The 19080-nt window shown below is 32.5% G+C and overlaps 1 protein-coding gene across 3 annotated transcripts in view; it reads left to right on the forward strand.

The window, feature by feature from the left end:
- Positions 1–19080, forward strand: part of Pcdh11x (protocadherin 11 X-linked) — a 518505-nt gene that overhangs the window by 414803 nt on the left and 84622 nt on the right. For 2 of the 3 annotated variants that reach the window (XM_031367349.1, XM_031367367.1), the window contains one exon: positions 18888–18911. The exons of the other annotated variant lie outside the window; for it this stretch is intronic. In XM_031367349.1, coding sequence (XP_031223209.1) covers positions 18888–18911 — 24 coding nt within the window. The remainder of the gene's footprint in view (positions 1–18887; positions 18912–19080) is intronic. 3 annotated transcript variants of the gene reach the window in all.

The raw sequence follows: 19080 nt of genomic DNA on the forward strand, positions 1-19080 counted from the left end.
TATCAGAGGATGGCCTAGTCAGTCATCAATTGGAGGAGAGGCCCTTGGCCCTGTGAAGGTTCTATGACCCAGTGTAGGGGAATGCCAGTGTCAGGAAGCAGGAGAGGGTGGGTTGGTGAGAGCAAAGGGATGGGGGAGGAAACAGGGTTTTTTTTTCCCCAGCAGGAAAACCAGGAAAGGGGATATCATTTGAAGTGTAAATAAAGAAAATATCTAATAAAAATAAATTAAAAAAAAACAAATAAAGGAACACTTGAAGTAAAATTCTCAGCTGATCCTCCCTCTTATGAAATGATTTTGCTTTTTGCAAAATGTTATTGTTTCCATATATGGAGTCTTGCCCTTGGTGTCTGAGTGTGTGTGTGTGTGTGTGTGTGTGTGTGTGTGTGTGCACATGACCTCTCTTTAACAATAACACATGCTTTCTCAACACCTGCCTTGTTATCTCTTCTGCAACTTTAAACAAATTCCTTTTCAGTTAAACTGGATGTTTTATATATTTATCTGCTTTAGTTTATGTTCTATTTCACTGTAGCATGTTGATCAAGGTGATAGGCTGTGTATGTCTCTCTGTGTGTGTGTGTGTGTGTGTATGTCTGTACGATTAACTAGCCTCTAAAGTAGGATATTTTGCATGGAAGTTTTTCATTCCTCATTAATTTATGTTAACCACCCTTACCTCTCTACCTTTCTCTCATCCTTTTTGTCCATTAACTAGTTAAATCTTTCCATGCCTAGCATTCTTGTTCACACTCCTTTCATGTCCAGTATTTTTTATAAGCCTTCATTCTGGTGCCTCCTTCACAACCTGTATCTCCTTCCTTACTTCTTGAACTTTATTCCAACCAAAACTTACATAAAAGTTTTCAAAGCTAGAGCCCACACACAAAGAGAAAGCCTGAACTTTTGCTCTTGTTTTTTCTTTGCTGTTTTTGAGATAATAAGACATGAAATTGGCAGGGTAGAGAGGTGGGAGGAGGATCTAGGATAGACTGCAAGATGGGAAGGAATATTGATAAAATATCTTGCAATAACAATTAATGAAGGAAGAGGTGGTAAATTTGAAAGAGACAAGAGGGAAGGTATGGGAAAGTTGAGGATTGTTATAATTAAGTTACAATCTCAAAAATAAACAAAAAAATAATACTATATGAAAAAAATTTTAAAAATAACATTAATGAGTACATTGTTGATGAGAAATTTGAAGAAATACTACAAATAGTATAGACTGAATGTATTTCTCTTGAAGTGGTTTAGGTTTTTCTTGGTTTAGTTTGGGATTTGTGTCTTGTTTTTGAGACAAAGTCTGATAATGTAGCCCAGTCTGCCCTCAAACCCATCCTCTCTTAGCCATCTAAATGCTATAATTAGAAATATGAACCAGAAAAAACTAAATGAACCTTATTATTTGCAGAGTATGTAGTAACAAAGCAAAAATTATTTTGTTTGTTTTTGTTGTTTTGTGTTGTTTTAATTGAATGTATTATTTATTTATATTTCAAATGATATCCCTTTTCCTGTTTTGCCCTCTGAAATCCCCTATCCCATCTCTGCTTACCCTCCTTCTAGGAGGTTGCTCTCCTACCCACTGACTCATTCCTGCCTCATCACCCTAGCATTCCTCTACATTGGGGCATCAGGCCTCCTCTCCCACTGATGCCAGATAAGGCCCCTTCAGCTTCTTCAGTCCTTCCCCTAACTACTTCATTGAGATCCCTGTGGTCAGTCCTATGGTTGGCTGCAAGCATTCTCATCTGTATTGGTCAGGATGTGGCAAAGCCTCTGAGGAGACAGCTGTATCAGGGTCCTGTCTTTAGATAGCCTTTCCTTCATTCTCTGCTCCACTCTTTGTCCCCGTATTTCCTTTAGACAGGAGCAATTCTAGGTTAAAATTTTGGAGATGGGTGGGTGGCCACATCCCATAACCAGTAGGCCATGCCTTACCTCTGGATATAGTCTCAACATGCCCCACGCCTGCTGCTTTGTGGAGTATTTCAGCTAATGTTATCCCCGTGGGGTCCTGGGGGGTGGGCTCTTGCTTTCCTGGCATCTGGAACTTTGTTGTTGCCACCTCCAGTTCTCCATTGCCTATTGTTACTCACCTCTGTTCAATTTCCTGACCCTCTGTACATCTCCTCCATCTCCTCCCATACCTGATTCTTCCCCTCTTTTGCCCCTCTGCCTCCTTCCTTTCTCCCTAGTCCCTCCCACCTTCTACTTTCCTTGATTATTTTGTTCCCCCTTTTAAGTAAGACTAAAGCATCCACTCTTTGATCTTCTTCCTCTTGAGTTTCATGTGGGTATCTTGGGTATTCCAAGCTCTGTGCCTCATATCCAATTATCAGTGAGTACATTATCCAGAGCCATTTTAATGGCTTTTGTTACATAACAATATTGTCATATTGTGCTTGAATTTTCCTAAAATAAATGATTTTATAGACTCTAACCACAAAAATGATAACTATTTGATAGGGGGGATATTTTTAAATGTCTTACATATTGTAATCGTTTATCTACACTTATTTCATACAACCATCACAATTAATACCTTGAATGTGTAAAATTAATTTAATAAAATTACAGGGTAACAAAAAGGAGAAAAATTTACTTTTTAGTGTTCTTTCATTAATTCTGATTTTTTGTTGTCTTGAAGGGATGACTTTCTAAAAGTAAACATACTTAAAAATATAAAATATTAAAAACATAAGTGCTATTAAGTAACAAGAATTAAAAACTTGCTTGAATTTAACAAAATGTTCTATAATGAAAATATATAACCCTATGGTTAAATTCAAAATGTCAATGAGGCAAAAGAAGGTTTTACTATTTTAGTATTGTTATGGAGTCAAAGGTTAGGAATAAAACTATAATTATAATATAATCTCTATATTGTGAAACTGAATTTTAATCATGTGTGACAGTGGTTCAAGTTTTAGCCTTAATTATTTTCAAAAGAGATGAATCTATGATTTCTTGTACAAATTTTCCATTTTCCATTATACTAGTTCTTTCTCTATAGCTAGCATTGCCTTTAATCAAGCTTCAACATTTTTCCTCCATTTAATAAAAATAAGGAATAATTGATCTACAAATACTTTGTTTATTAAACATCTCTAACACTGAAAAGTTTTAAAATTATATTTGAGCTTTTCATTTTCCCTACTCATTTAATTTTTCTCGAGTTATTATTTTTTGTTACCTTAATTGTTTTCTTGCTCATGTATGAAATATCACTTTATGGAAATAACCTTAATAATTTAGTTGTGCCAAAACCCTTTAGAGTTCCTTTGAAATAAAAGATTATGCTGAAACAATTCATAAAGGAGGGAAATATTCACCAGCTATATACATTTGACTGAGGATGAATGTCTAGAATATAAAGAGAACTAAACTAAAATTCAAAGAAAAATAACTAAGAAAAAAAAAGAAAAATATAATACTATGGCATGACTTTATTGGATTTTGTCCCTTAAAATTTTTACTGAAAAGTTCAATCTTACCAGTTTGAAGCAGTTATTTTCATATATTTGCTGTATGAATTACCTAAGATTGTAATAAAATTAAATATTTCATTAATGAGTTCAAATAATATTAATGTCTGAGAACACTCACTTAAGTTTATTTGAGGACCAAACTCCATATTTGCAGTTCAAATAAGGAGGCATATTATAAATCAGCATCCTTTTGAAAAGACAGTTTCCAACTTTGAGTTTGTACTTACGAAGATCATATACTCACTAGGTTTTAGTTGATGAGAAAATAATAAGCTTTATTCAATGCAATGATTTGATGGCACAGATATATATCAAGAATTTCTAATTTATTACTATGAAATATTTTACATATTTTGCTATATCTGTAGAAGATCTCAAATTAAGAAAATGTTCATTATGAGTCAGCACTATATTTACAGATACAAAATGAGTTTTGGTGACTTAACCATCTCAAAAATTTTGTTTGCTTTCTATTACTTGAATAGTATATGGCATCAGCAGAATCTTTTAATCATAGCAAATGAAGAATTAAATGAAATGAAATACATGCAATTATTAATAGAACTAAACTCAATATATATTATCAAATTTTCATTTGTAGAATAAACATATATTTTGATTCAATGAATTTAATGTTATGTATATTTTCAACAACCAAAATAGCAAAGACACTTTGGTCTTCCTTCTTCTTGAGTTTCTTGTGGTTTGTGTATTGTACTTTGTGTATTCTGACCATCTGGGTTAATATCCACTTATCAGTGAGTGCATACCATGTGTGTTCTTTTGTGATTAGGTTACCTCACTCAGGATGATATTCTTCAGATCCATCCATTTCCCTAAGAATTTTATAAATTCATTGTTTTTAATAGCTGATTAAAACTACCACCATCTGGCTTGAGCTTTCACTTGGTGTGTGCATGCTATTACAAGCTCTGTGTGTGCACATTGTATGTGCAAAATTCCAACTTATGTCCTGAGAATACTGTTTTCTTATATTCAACCACTACCACTGGCTGGTACAGTATTTCTTTCCCTAATCTATACAATCCATGATGCTTGGAAAGAGGGATATTATATAGGTGCCCCATCTAGGTCTGAGAAATCTAGTCTCCTTTTCTCTGATCTTCAGCCCTTTATAGGTCTGCATGTTAATCACTATCTACTACAAATAGAAGATTCTCAGGTAATAACTGAGTGATATATTAATCTGTAGGTATAAAAACAAGTCATTTATAATCATTCTATGAGTATAAACTATATCCACAGTTTAATATTATGGATATTTAGCAGAATTATAGTAGCAGATTCTACACTATAGTATATGATCTGTCTCATCACAGATTCTTAGACTAATAGTGGCTCAAATATGAATATCATTCTTTGGAGTGAATCTCAAATACAATTTGAATATGTTTGGTTACATGTTGTTCTGGCCTCTATTGAAGCAATGAGAATGTTTTTAAAAGCCAGCCATTATTGTAGCTTGCATGGCTTACATCTGTGTAATATTAAGATTACTTTTATTTTCTCCCACAGAGGAAATTTGATCCCAAATAAGATCAATTTCTGACACTATGATTTTTACTTTATTTTATTTTTGGATATTTTATTTATTTACATTTCAAATGTTATCCCCTTTCCTGGTTTCCTCTCCAAAAACCCCCTATTCCATCTCCCCTCACCCTGCTAACCAACCCATACACTCCAGCTTCTCTGTCCTGGCATTCCCCTACATTGGGGCATGGAACCTTCCCAGGACCAAGGGCCTCTCCTCCCTTTGATGTCTTACAAGGCCATCCTCTGCTACATATGCAGCTGGAGCCATGGGTCTCTCCACATGTACTCTTTGGTTGATAGTTTAGTCCTTGGGAAGTCTGGGGTTTCTGGTTGGTTGATATTGTTCTTCCTATGGCTTGCAAACCCCTTCAGTTCTCCAAGTCCTTTCCCTAACTCCTGTTTTGGGGACCCTGTGCTCATTCCAATGATTGGCAGTATCTGCCTCTGTATATGTCATGCTCTGGCAAAGCATCTTAGGAGACAGCTATATCAGGCTCCAGTCAGCAAGCACTTGTTGGCATCTGCAATATTGTCTGGGTTTACAGGCAGTTTATGGATAAATCCCCAGGTGGGGCAGTCTCTGGATGGCCTTTCCTTCAGTCTCTGCTCCATACTTTGTGTCTGTATTGCCTCCCTTGAGTATTTTGTTCCTCCTCTAAGAAGGACTGAAGAATCCACAGTATGATCTTCCTTCTTTTTGACCTTCATGTGGTCTGTGAATTATATCCTGGTTATCCTGAGCTTTTTTTCCTAATATCCACTTATCAGACAGTGTATACCATGTGTGTTCTTTTGTGATTGGGTTACTTTGCTCGGGATGATACTTTCTAATTCTATCCATTTGTCTAAGAATTTCATGAATTCATTATTTATTTTTAATAGCTGATTAGTACTCAAAGTGTAAATGTATGCATGGCATTTTCTGTATCCATTCCTTTGTTGAGGGACATCTGGGATGTTTCCAGCTTCTGGCAATTATACATAACGCTGCTATGAACATAGTGGAGCATGTGTCCTTGTTATTTGTTGCCACATCTTACTCCTATCTGGGCTTTTCCAATTCTTAACCCTATTTAAACTTTCCTGTTCCATTATTACTCTTGAAACATTATACCAAAGCATTCTATCTCCTACTTGTGAAATTCCCTCCTATAACAACTTACTAATTTCCTGGGCTCTACTTTTAATTATTATTATTTTTAAATCCATATGGAACACACATATCTGAGGTTTCAAAATTAAACAACCACAAAGAAGATAATTTTTCTTTTTCTTTCTGAGGTGGAGTCTTACCATGTATCTATAAATTATAGAATATTATGGACAGAAATGTACCAAAATATTAAGAATGAAATAATAAAACTCATAGGAAATGGATGGAGCTGTAAACTCAGAAAGGAAAAAGCTCTGTGTTTGACTGATTACATTTCTTTCTTAGGTATGAGTTTTTACTTTGATTTCTCAAAAATCCCAATATCAAAATATGATGCTATAAGGTGATTTCTCTAAAATCTCTTTTAATAAATGAAAGATTTTATGAATTTAAAATACATGAAATATACAACAAAATTGATGTTATGAATTATTTAAAATTCTATACTGAAAAACTTGCCTCCTGTTACTTTATAAAAATATCTGAATAATACGTTAACATTTAAATGAATCAAAGATTTATGATCTATTGATGGTCATTCAGAATGTTTTTTATTTCCTGGATATTATGAATAAAACATCAATGAACATGAATTAAAAGCTATCTCTATAGCATGATACAGAGTTCTAAAGGTATATGTCCAAGAGGGTACAATTGGATTAACTATTAGATTTATTTCTAGCTTTTCAAGTAACCTTCATTCTGATTTTCATAGTGGCTGGTCAGTGTTACTTTCCAAACAGCAATAAGTAAGTGTTGCTATTTCCACACATTAACACAATCATTTATCATCATAAAACAAGGTTCTGCAATAAAGGAAACCCATTGATCAATGGAATAGAACTGAGGACCACAATTTAGCCCATCTTCGTACAGATCACTTATTTGAATAAGAAAATGGCAATATACACTACCTATATCTTCAACAAATTTTACTGGTAATTTTGGATGCATACAAGTAGAAAATAAACTTTGTTCTTTAAATATTACTGTATACAAAGTTCAATTCAAAATTCATATTAAATCTGAATGTCTGAACATGGTAGAGGAGAAAGCAGAAAATGAATTTGTACCCATAAGTGCAGTAAAGAATGTCCTTAAAAGGACCCTAACATTATCAACAACAATTAACAAATGGAACCTTGCTATGGTCATAGCAGCTGTGAGCAACATATGTATCTGAAAAAGAGAGGAATAATTGATATTGACACAAGACTCTGTGCTTACTTCATGAATGAACAATATTTAATTTCCTATAGTTTTCTCTATAGCCTTTGACTATTTACTGAAGACAGCAATACCAACAGTACTTGAGCAAATAGTCTCTGGACTGACTTATCTGAGTTCTTCCTTCTTCTCCTCCTCCAATCTTGTGCTCTTCTTTTACCAGGGATCAGTCCTCTTGGGACTTATCTCATGCCTTTAGTTTTCCATATTATCTGTAGTGTTCTATACTCAGGGATACATTTGGGTTTAAGTTTCTGCCCAAGAAAGAAACTACAGAACATATGGTCTACAAAACAACCCAATGAATCTAAAAAAAAAATCTTTGGTACAGAAAACTAGATCATTGTTTGAACCAATAAACAGCATACAGAATGAGAAAAATAGTTAGCAACTAAACCAGATTGCTAATATCTAGAATATGCAAAGAGCATGGCATGGTATTGAATGTAGAGCTCTGAAACACTGAAATATAAATGGATGAGAAACACTTAAAAGCGTTTAACTTCCTTTGATTTCAAAGAAATGTAAATTAAGATTATTCTGAGAGTTCTTCTTACCACAATACAAAAGACTAAGGATAAACACTAGATGATGAGCTATCAAAGTATTCCAATGCCAAATCCACTAATTGTAAATGTTCCAAATGTAGAGTAGATGATTAATAATTATTCAAGTAGCTAACAAATTTTAATTATATAATGTATTTAATCTGATATAATTGATAAAATCAAAATGAAAGCCAAATTACCAGAACTCTTTGTACATATGATAAAATTTCTCATATTAATGCTATATACTCCAAGGTTAGTAGATATAGATAGATTGTAGATGTATATATGATAAAGAGAAAAAGTATATATATTTATATATGTATAGATACATAGAAATATAAATATTAGTTTCTAATTATATCTAGGATTAATGCTTTCTGATCATATATAACCGTGTATAGACTCAAAAGCAGAAAATAAATCAAAAGAAAGAAGACTAGAGATGGATATGATTATGTATATTTGTAATCCTAGCACTTGAGATAATGATGCAGAAGATCAATAGTTTAAGGGAAGCCTATAGTAGATAGTATATTTTAAACTAATGTAGTGATATAGACAGACCCCATCTTAGTAAATTTATAAATAAAATAAAATAAATATAATATGATCGCTTGTCCGATTCAAATCATTTGAACCGAGATACTAATACATTTGTATATATGACAATGACAAATCACACATTTTCTGAGTTTTTTTAAGTTTTTATTGATTATTTCATTTATTTAAATTTCAAATGTTATTGCCCTTCCAGTTTCCACTCCACAAATCCCTTATTCCATCCCCCCCACTCCTATGAGGGTGTTCCCCTATCCACTCACCCACTCCCTCCTCACTCCTCACTTGATGCTGGGGCATCAAGCCTTCACAGAGCCAAGGGCCTCCCTCACATTCATGACAGATAAGGCCGTCCTTTCCTACATATGCCACTGGAGCCACAGGTCCCTCCATGTATACTCTTTTGGTTAGTGTTTCAGTCCCTGGGAGCTCTGGGGGTCTGGTTGGTTGATATTGTTGTTCTTCCTATGGGGTTGCAAACCCGTTCAGCTCCTGCAGTACTTCCCCTAACTCCAACACTGGGGTCCTCATGCTCAGTCCAATGACTGGCTACAAGCATCCACATCTCTATTGCTCAGGCTCTAAAATAGCCTCTTCAGGGGACAGCTATATCAGGCTCCTGTCAGCAAGCACTTCTTGGCATCAGCAATAGAGTCTGTGTTTGGTGGCTGCCTAACTGATGGATCCCCAGGTGGGGCAGTCTTTGAATGGATGGCCTTTCCTTCAGTCTCTGCTCCACTCTTTACCCCTGTATTTCCTTTAAACGGTACCAATTCTGGGTTAAAATTTTAAGAAGGGTAGGTGGCCCCACCCCTCAACAGAGGGCTTTGCCTAACTTCTGGATATGGCCTCTACAGGTTCACTCTTCCCTTTGTTTGTGCATTTCAGCTAATGTTATTCACTTTGGGTCTAAAACTTACTGAAAGACAATGAAAAACATTTTGGTTGTCTGTGAAATAATAGATATTCATCCCTTGATTCTATAAACAGTGAAATAATATCACTGTTTATAAGATAATATAATGTTCTATTGAATTTATCCAAAAGCAAGTCAAACATAAACACTGTATATTTTATAAACCCTATTATAAACACAATGTAAAATATGACATTTGAAATATTTGGGTATTTTTTTACTCTTCTATGTTTGTTTTTACTTGTGTCTTACAAGTTCACTGACATGTTTAGCAAATAGTCTATATGGAGCCATAATTAAGTTGTCATTTTTATGGATATGTCAATAGTTAAAACAGTTCTTGAGGTACACAAGATTCCTGTCCTAAACCTAACTTATAATGTAACCGGTAATGCTCTAACTTTGCAGTATTAAATATTAATTTGGAATTATTCATTAATAATGTAAGTCAATTGACTTTTCAAAAGGCAGCCGGATGTTGTCTGTTAAAGTACCTTGTATTGTTGATAAACTAACAAAGACTTCATTAAGGACATGCGTTATAGAAATATTGTGAAAATTATGGCCATGAGTCTGAATTTGATACTAATTGATCTTGATTTGTGAAAAGATAATATGAACATTTTCCACATTAAATATTCAAAGTACAATGTTTCTATACCTCACAGAATACATTAGGACAGTGGAAGTCATATTCGAAGTAATTTATGGCAGATTTTGAAACCTCTGTCTTTAGTAATTACTAGTCAAACTTAAAATTCAAGTCAATTGAATTTAACCCAGTTGTTTATTGTTTTATGACACCATTCTAGAGGAGATGTGAGCAAGGATCTAGCAAAAAAAAAACAGATAAAAGTAAAGATAACACCAAATTCCAACTCATTGACCCAAGGGGTTATATTGGGATTTTGTATAAGAGTTTAGGCTGGGTTTTACTTATAGGACCTGAAAAGACACCTCCAAAATCTACAGGTTGGATTCTTTCCTTTCTAGCCACAGCTGGTCTTTGTTTTTCTTTTTTCTTTTTCCAGTTAAGCTTGTTTGATTATTTCTTACTGACTATATTCACTTGGAGATGGGGAGGGGATATAGTGAATCTGTTCAGCTGCAGAACTTTCTGAAGCTTTCTTTACTTCTAGAACTTAAGGAGCTTTGTTTCAAGACAGAATGATTCATCTTTCTTCTGAATATCATGAGAGAATGAAATTCTTTGAAGGATAGAATATTTCACGTCTTTTTGAATATCCTGTGTCTAACTTAGCTTCCCCTCAATGTAGAGATTTTTCTTGGACAGGATTTCTCCACAATATGTAGTCAAAAGAATTAAAAACTATTTTTTACTTTTTATGGTACTGCAAATAGCAATATTGTTAAATTGTCTTAGTTATGCCATTAACTTTTTTAGATAATTGCTTTTACTGAAATGATTTATTTTCTATGCCTTTGTAAGTCATAAAATATTTTTGGTCAGGTGAAATTTTGTGTAAAATTATTACATTCAAATACATAGGCTGAAAACAATTTTTTCTGTATAAAGGATTGTTCTTACAGGCATTTATTGTTAGAAATTCTCACAAACTTAGAGTTTTTTAAATTAATAACATTGAGTTAATATTTAAAGATTTATTTTTACTTTATATGCACGGCTGTTTTGCCTCCATATATAAGAGCACTGACTACAAATGTAGTACTTGTATTGATTAGAGGAATGTTATCAATGTCCTGGAATTGGAGTTAAGAACACTTATAAGCCACCATGTGGGTTCTGGGAATGAAATCTGAATTCTGTGAAACAACCACAATTGCTCTTATCCAATGAGCCATGTCTGCATCCCTCGTTTTTAAATTTGTTCTGTATTCTGTATATTTTTACATTAACTAAATTCTTAATTTAGATTATACGAATAATCATAGATTACACTTTTTCTTCCTGATGTATTCACCCAAATTCCATGTATTTTCTGAACAAATTAGAGTCTGGTAATTTTATATGTCCATGACTGAGGGGTTCATTTTTATCACTTTTATAAATGAACACATTTGCTGTAAAATCTTAGATTTCATTATCATTCATATAAATATTGTATTTAGTGAAATGATACACATCTTTTTTTTTTTGTTTTAGATATTAGTCAATTGACCATAGTAAACCATGAATATTTAATGGAAATACAATAAAGCAATGAGAAAATTGATGGGTATTTAATTTCAAATTGCATGACAAACTACTAAGTTCATGCAGGGTAATAACATTCAGTCTAGTGAGGAAGATATATTTCTTTTTTATTTATTTTAATTTATTTACATTTCAAGTGTTATCACCTGACCTGATCTCCCACCTCCCAGAAAGATATATTTCATATAGGCATTTTTGATAGAGTTTATTTCAACCATTAGAATCATTATTTAGAATCTGAGTATTTGTAATCACTACTAATGTTTGACTATCCTGATCAGAATTCAGATTACAGGATAAAGATTGAATAATTCATTATGTTGTAACCAACTCCCATCAAGTTTATTTAATATTTAACCTAATTTTATAATTTTGGTTTTATTTTTGTTGACAAAAGTCCATGTAGAATTTTAAGTTATTTCAACTAAAACTAAAGTACATTTGTTTAGAACACTCTTTCTTTCTTTCTTTCTTTCTTTCTTTCTTTCTTTCTTTCTTTTTCTTTTCTTCTTTTTTTCGAGACAGGATTTCTCTGTTTAGCCCTGGCTATCCTGGAACTCACTCTGTATACCAGGCTGGCATTGAACTCAGAAATCCGCCAGCCTCTGCCTCCAAAGTCTTGGGATTAAAGGTGTGTGCCACCACCACCGCCCAGCACTTTGTCATTCTTTCAATAAGATATAACCTTACAAAATAAAGGGACATTAATATGTTTCTCTTAATGATGAAGAGGAGAGATTCAAACAGTAAGAAAGGAATGCTGCTAAGGGATAGGAAACACATGGTATCACAATGTTTTGTCTGCAACCAATAGGTAATAGAGGACAGGATATGACTGGCATATGTTTAAATAAGTGTACCAGTTATTCATGACTATATTTCTTGTATAAATTTCTGGTAAGGTTTTAGCAATATTATACTGCAGATATAAATTCATTTCTACATAAATATCACATTCTGGCTAGAAGTAATGTTAACGTTTTATGTCTGAAGAAGCCAAGAAAGTTAGAGATTAATACTTTGGGGTTCAAACAAATGCAGAAATAAATTTATAGTTTATGAAAGATTTATATAGTCTTCCCAGTTATGGAAAAAGTAGATCTCAGGCAATATTTTATCTCTAAGTGACATGCTTTCCTTTTATAAGTACCTAAAAATATAATATTTATATTTTGAGCATCCAAAGAGCCATTACCTTGAATCTCTGTCTTTTAATCATGAAGTGTAGATGATTTCTTTGGCAAAAAGCATTTGGTTTATTCAAAGAACCTTTTAACATGTCTTGTGCACTCAGTTAATCTGTCAGGCTGATAAAATAAGTCCTTCTTTGACCATATTCTTCCTGCTCATATAAACTTTTATTTAGTTCAGTTTGAAATAGCTAGCTTCTACTTTTCATTTCTGCTTCATATTTGTGGCACTGTCTTTTATGCTTTGTTCTTTGCTGACATAAAATATTTATCAACATATTGTCTAAGATCAGTTCCCTGCAGTATATATCCAACATGTCTCACCACATGGAAGAAGTCTCTTCTTGTTTATTTCTAAAATCTATAGCCACTTTCCCATATGTTAGGTTTATCTACTGATATTTAAAATGTAAAGTTGCTGGGCAGTGGTGGCGCACGCCTTTAATCCCAGCACTTGGGAAGCAGAGGCAGGCAGATTTCTGAGTTTCAAGCCAGCCTGGTCTACAGAGTGAGTTCCAGGACAGTCAAGGCTGTACAGAGAAACCCTGTATCAAAAGTAAATAAATAAATAAATAAACAAACAAATAAAATGTAAAGTTAAAGAATTCCATGAACATCAATTACACATAGAAACTGCCATTAATAATACATTTTAAATTAATTTATATTAAACTAAAATTGTACACACAACTGTTGTATATGAAGCACATGAAGATTTGAATAATTTTAATTCTCATTATATTGGTAATAAAATAAGTCCTTATAATGCTTTGGGGAAAACATATGTTATCTTAAATTGGTAAAAAACAAACAAACAAAAAACAAAAAAAAAATCCCTAATATAAAACAGATCATAGTTTAGATGTGCCCTATCATTTTATTATTACTCAAATGCATTCATTTAAACTGATATATTAAGACACTAAAAATTTTCAATAAGTCAACCTTAATATATTTCTTATTCTGTAGGAAAATTTAACAATAAATTAATAGAACATTGCTTTAAAGAAACTTTTTGCCATTTATATTAGTAAAAGTTCTTTAAGTTAAAATACTTGGAAAAATTTACAGGCTATTTCTAAATATGGTTTCTCCCAACCAGGTCCCTCCTTCCCTCTGTCTCCCCTGATTATTTTCTTTCCCCCTTCTAAATGAAATTGAAACATCCTCACTTGAGCCTATCTATTTGTTATACTTATGATCTGTGGGTTGTATCCTAGGTATTATGTACTTTCTTGCTAATATCCACTAATAAGTGAGTACATATCATGTATTTCCTTTTGGGTTATCTCATTCAGGATGATATTTTCTAGTTCTATCCATTTGCCTGCAAACTTCTTGATAGCCTCATTTCTAATAGACGAGTAGTATACCATTGTGTAAACCACATTTTCTGTATCCAATCTTCCAGCTTCTGGCTATTACAAATAAGGCTGCTGTGAACATTGTAGAGCATGTGTGCTTGTGCTGTGGTGGGGCATCTTTTGGATATATGCCCAAGAGTGGTATAACTGGGTCTTGCGATAGACCTATTCCCCATTTCTTGAGGAATCTCCAGATTGATTTCCAGAGTGGCTGTACTAGTTTGCAATCCCACCATCAATTAGGAGTGTTATTCTTTCTCCACATCCTCGCCAGCATGTACTGGTGCTTGAGTTTTTGATCTTAGCCATTTTGATTGGTATCAGGTAGAATCCCAGAGTCCTTTAGATTTGACTTTCTTTGATGACTAAGGACTTTGAACATATCTTTAAGTGTCTCTCAGCCATTTGAGATTCTTCTGCTATGAATTCTCTTCTTAGCTCTGTACCCTATATTTTAATTGAGTTATTTGATTTTTTTGGAGTTTAACTTCTTAAGTTCATTATATATTTTGGAAATTAGCCCTTTGTTGGATATAGGGTTAGTGAATATTTTTCCCAATCTGTAGGTTGATGATTTTTTTCCTATTGAATATGTCCTTTGCCTTACAAAACCTTTTCAGTTTCATGAGGACCCATTTATTTATTTTTTCTCTTAGATCCTGATCCATTGGTGTTTTGTTTAGGAAATTTCCCCCTGTGCCAATGAGTTCAAGGCTCTTTCTCATTTTTTCTCCTATTACAGTGTATCTGGTTTTATCCTGAGGTTCTTGGTCCGTTTGGACTTCAGCTTTGTGCAGGGTGATAAATTTGGATCTATTTTCATAAAGTAGCAGGGTATAAAATTAACTCAAACAAATAAACAGCCTTACGTTACACAAATGATAAATAGACTGAGAAAGAAAATAAGGAAACAACAACCTTCAAAATAGCCACAAGTAGTATAAAATATCTTGGTGGATCTTTTACTAAGGAAATGAAAGATGTGTAGGACAAGAGCTTCAAATGCCTGAAAAAATAAATTGAAGAAGAACTCAAAAGATGGAAAGATTTCCCAAGCTCATGGATTGGTAGGATTAACATAGTGAAAATGGCCATTTTACAAAAAGCAATCTACAGATTCAATGCAATCTCCCATCAAAACTCCCACTCAGTTCTCCATAGAGGTAGAAAGAGCAATCTGCAGATTCATTTGGAATAACAAAAAACCCAAGATAGCCAAAACAATTCTCAACAATAAAACAAAACAATAAAACAAATCATAATCCCTAACTTCAAGCTGTACTACAAAGCAATAGTAATAACAACTACATGGTAGTGGAACAGCAACAGACAGGTAGATCAATGGTTTATAATTAAAGAACCAGAAATAAACTCATATACCTATGGACACTTTGTCTTGGACAAAGAAGCCAGAAACATAACGTGAAACAAAGACGACATCATCAATAAATGGTATTGGTTTAACTGATGGTCTATAAGGAAGAGGAGAATTTGAATGTATGTTATATCTTGAGTATGGTCAACCACAATTTTATTGACATAGATAATGGATACGTATTGAAGAAAATTAAAAGGTTTTGGTATTTTCATAATCAAAGGAATACACTGATTTTATCTTTTTACAGGCATCAAATTATGGCTTCTTTAAAAGGTACCCTTCTAACAGTTATGGCAGAAGAGAATACTTTAGAATTTATAGTTTATACAATAATTAAACTCATGTTTTCAGCCCTTTTTCAGTATAGGTTAGATGATCATTATATGATGATCTTCTTACAGTATTTGTGTTTGTAGTCTTAACCTTTAACAAAATTTGAAGAGAAAATTTGACTTTAGCTCCATTATTTCTTGTTTTGAAGTCCATATACTCAAGAAGATTACAGTAACTATACAACTTACTAGTCATGAAATGAATAAGGAAGATACACTGGTGACTTGTGCTATACATCAGGATGAATTAAGTCTTAGGAAATTTTTACAATGTTTTAAAACTAACATCTAAGAAAGGTAAACATTAGTTTATTAATTTAGCATTCTAGCCTTCAGGTCTACAAATTTTACTTTATTTTTTTCAGTTTTCTTCTTCTATATTCCATGACCTTCTGTATTAAATGTTGAGAGTCTTAGCATAATAAAATCAATAAACAGCTTGTTATTAATTGTTAACTCATAAAACTTGAGGCTATACCTTAGGTTTAACCTCACTTGTATAGTTATTGTTTCAGTTTTTCTCTCTATTGGAAATTATTCTAGAAATTTCAATGTAATTACTTTAAGAGAGCATATATTATACATGATAATATTTGTTTAAAATATTATGCTTCTATTGACTGTATTTTCAAACAAGCCAATTATTTTATTTTAGATATAGTTTAAATTTGTAAGTTATTTCCTAACAAATGCAATGATATTTATTTTAAAACTGCTCTCCTTAGTACTTTTTTGCATCAGGGCTAAAGCTTTTACATTCGAGAGCAAACCACATGTGATTACTTTCGAAGTAATTGGAAAGTATAAATTGATACACTGATAACTATTTACATCCAAATTGTTAAATCTGCAGTGATCTCTGTTAATCACTTTACATTTTTCTTTTATTGAATGTGGGAAAAATCAGGTTGAATCTTATAAAACAATATAGATCTTTAGAGTGACTTGAGTGATCTTGTTGACAATGTCAAGATTCCTGCCCCAGTGTAGAGGAATGTGAGGGCAGGGAGACAGGAGTGGGTAGGTGGGTGGATGAGGGCACACCCTCATAGAAGCAGGAGGAGGGGGAATGGGATAGGGGGTTTCTGGGGGTTGAGTGTAATTTATGAAAGGGGATTACATTTGAAATATAAATAAATAAAACCTCCAATAAAAAAAAAGATTCCCTTCCTCACTCCCTTAGCATTCAACAGTCATCAACAAATACACTTACATTATAAATGCACTATTGTGTTATTAGAGTCTTAAATATATTGCTGTATGTTTTAAAAATATTTCTACTTTTGAACAGGTTTCTATTGTTTCTTCAGTGTGTGTAAGGGAAACTTTATATGCAATATGTTTATTTCTTTAAATTTTAAAGAAAATTGATCAGTTTGACATTACTCATTTATAAATCAAATTTTAATTTTTAGGTTAGTGAAGCATTTTTAAAATGGACTTGGTTTCTGCTTAGTTGTTTTGCTACCTATTCAACTTCTTTCATTTAGAAAAACATTCAGAGCACTAGAAGCATGCCCAGGCCCAATCACTTTCTTTTTGACCTTTTTGATTACCAAACTAGTTCCCTGATGACTGTGCTACCCTGTAATTACATCTTACACATGCAAACAACTAGTTTATTTCCAATGTTTCTTTCTTTTTGTAAGATATATGAAAATAATATTGAAAAAGCACAGATCTTGATTTTTTTATTTTAGTAATGTTTGAGAAGTATGTATGGGTTTACATGTGAATATTTCCATAGAATTGGATAAATCAAATGTGTAGAGTTTCAGAATACTGTTTGAAAGATAAATCTTATTCCATATATCTTTTGAAAGAATTGTTATTTTTCTTTTTTTCTTTAATGTGCTACCATTAAATTGCCTTATTTCTCAATAGAACACCTTGTGTTGGAAAGGGAATTTGCTGTAACATATCAATGACACTGAAAAATAGCAAACACTTTTCTTTAATTAATTTGTGTAATTCTATAAGAATATTACTTTCAATTTGCCACACTTGCAGTTACATTTTTATTTGTTTTTGACCTACTGATCATTTTGTAGTATGTCATGTATCATTTCAAATTATCTCAAATTTAATTGAAGTAGGTTTTATGCAATTTCAATTTACTTGTCTTTTAAACTTTTATCCAACCATAAACACTGTAAAATATATACTAAAACACAGAAGTCATCAACAAATACATTTTACTATGGATTTTAAAATTTTATAAAGAAGAAATTAGATAGTCATTCATATATATTGATAAACTTAATACTTTATTAGTATAAACAATTCTGTTTAAATAGTCTTCACTTCTTATTCTTGACCATGATGTCATAATATTTTTGAATGAAAATTAATTAAAGAATTGATTCCTATGTTTATCTAGAATACGATTGCTATTAATGCACATGAATTTTCCTCTTTTACTTGTGAGAAATAATATGTATGTGAATTTATAGGAAATTAATCTTAAAACAATAATAAGAATAATTTCACTGAAATACATTTTTAAGCAAGTGTATACAGATATAGCAGTCATCTTAATTTTTATCACCATAATTTGGAGACAAGAGAACTCTAGGTAAAATGCAGTTTTCTTGCATTCTGTGTTTTCAGTAGGAGGGTATATAAATGCTAGTGGCATTTTATTGGTGTACAATATTTTCTTTTCACACTCAATAAAGCTAAACATATACTGATTTCTTGTATAACACAGAGCTCCTAATTGATAAGTAATTAGCTAAAGGCACACAGGCATTATCTAAACGAGCAATCACTACTTGCTGAAAGTGAAACATATTACATAAGCTTGGTTAAATTACAATATCACAAATTACAGAAGACAAACTTAAGTTCAATCTTGTTTAAGTTAACACACTCTGTGAAATGGGGTCAAGAATAAAATGCAATTTAATATAATTTACTATGTAACTTATATAGTATATTTGGAAGAAGAGTAAATATATATTGTTTAACTTTATGCAAATCTCTTTTTAGCTTTCATTCCTGGACTAAAGAAAGGTACAGTAGAAACAAACAAAGCTTCACTAAAATGCATGTTTCACTTCAGAGTAAATTGTTTGTGTTTGTTTTGCGAACTTTTGTTTTCATCTCTCATAAAGCATTACAAATTTTAACTGCTTGCTTCAGATTTTAAAAAATAAAGTGATAACTAAGAAAATATTCTTTA

The sequence above is a fragment of the Mastomys coucha genome, chromosome X (genome assembly GCF_008632895.1).
Source record: "Mastomys coucha isolate ucsf_1 chromosome X, UCSF_Mcou_1, whole genome shotgun sequence".
NCBI lineage: Eukaryota > Metazoa > Chordata > Mammalia > Rodentia > Muridae > Mastomys > Mastomys coucha.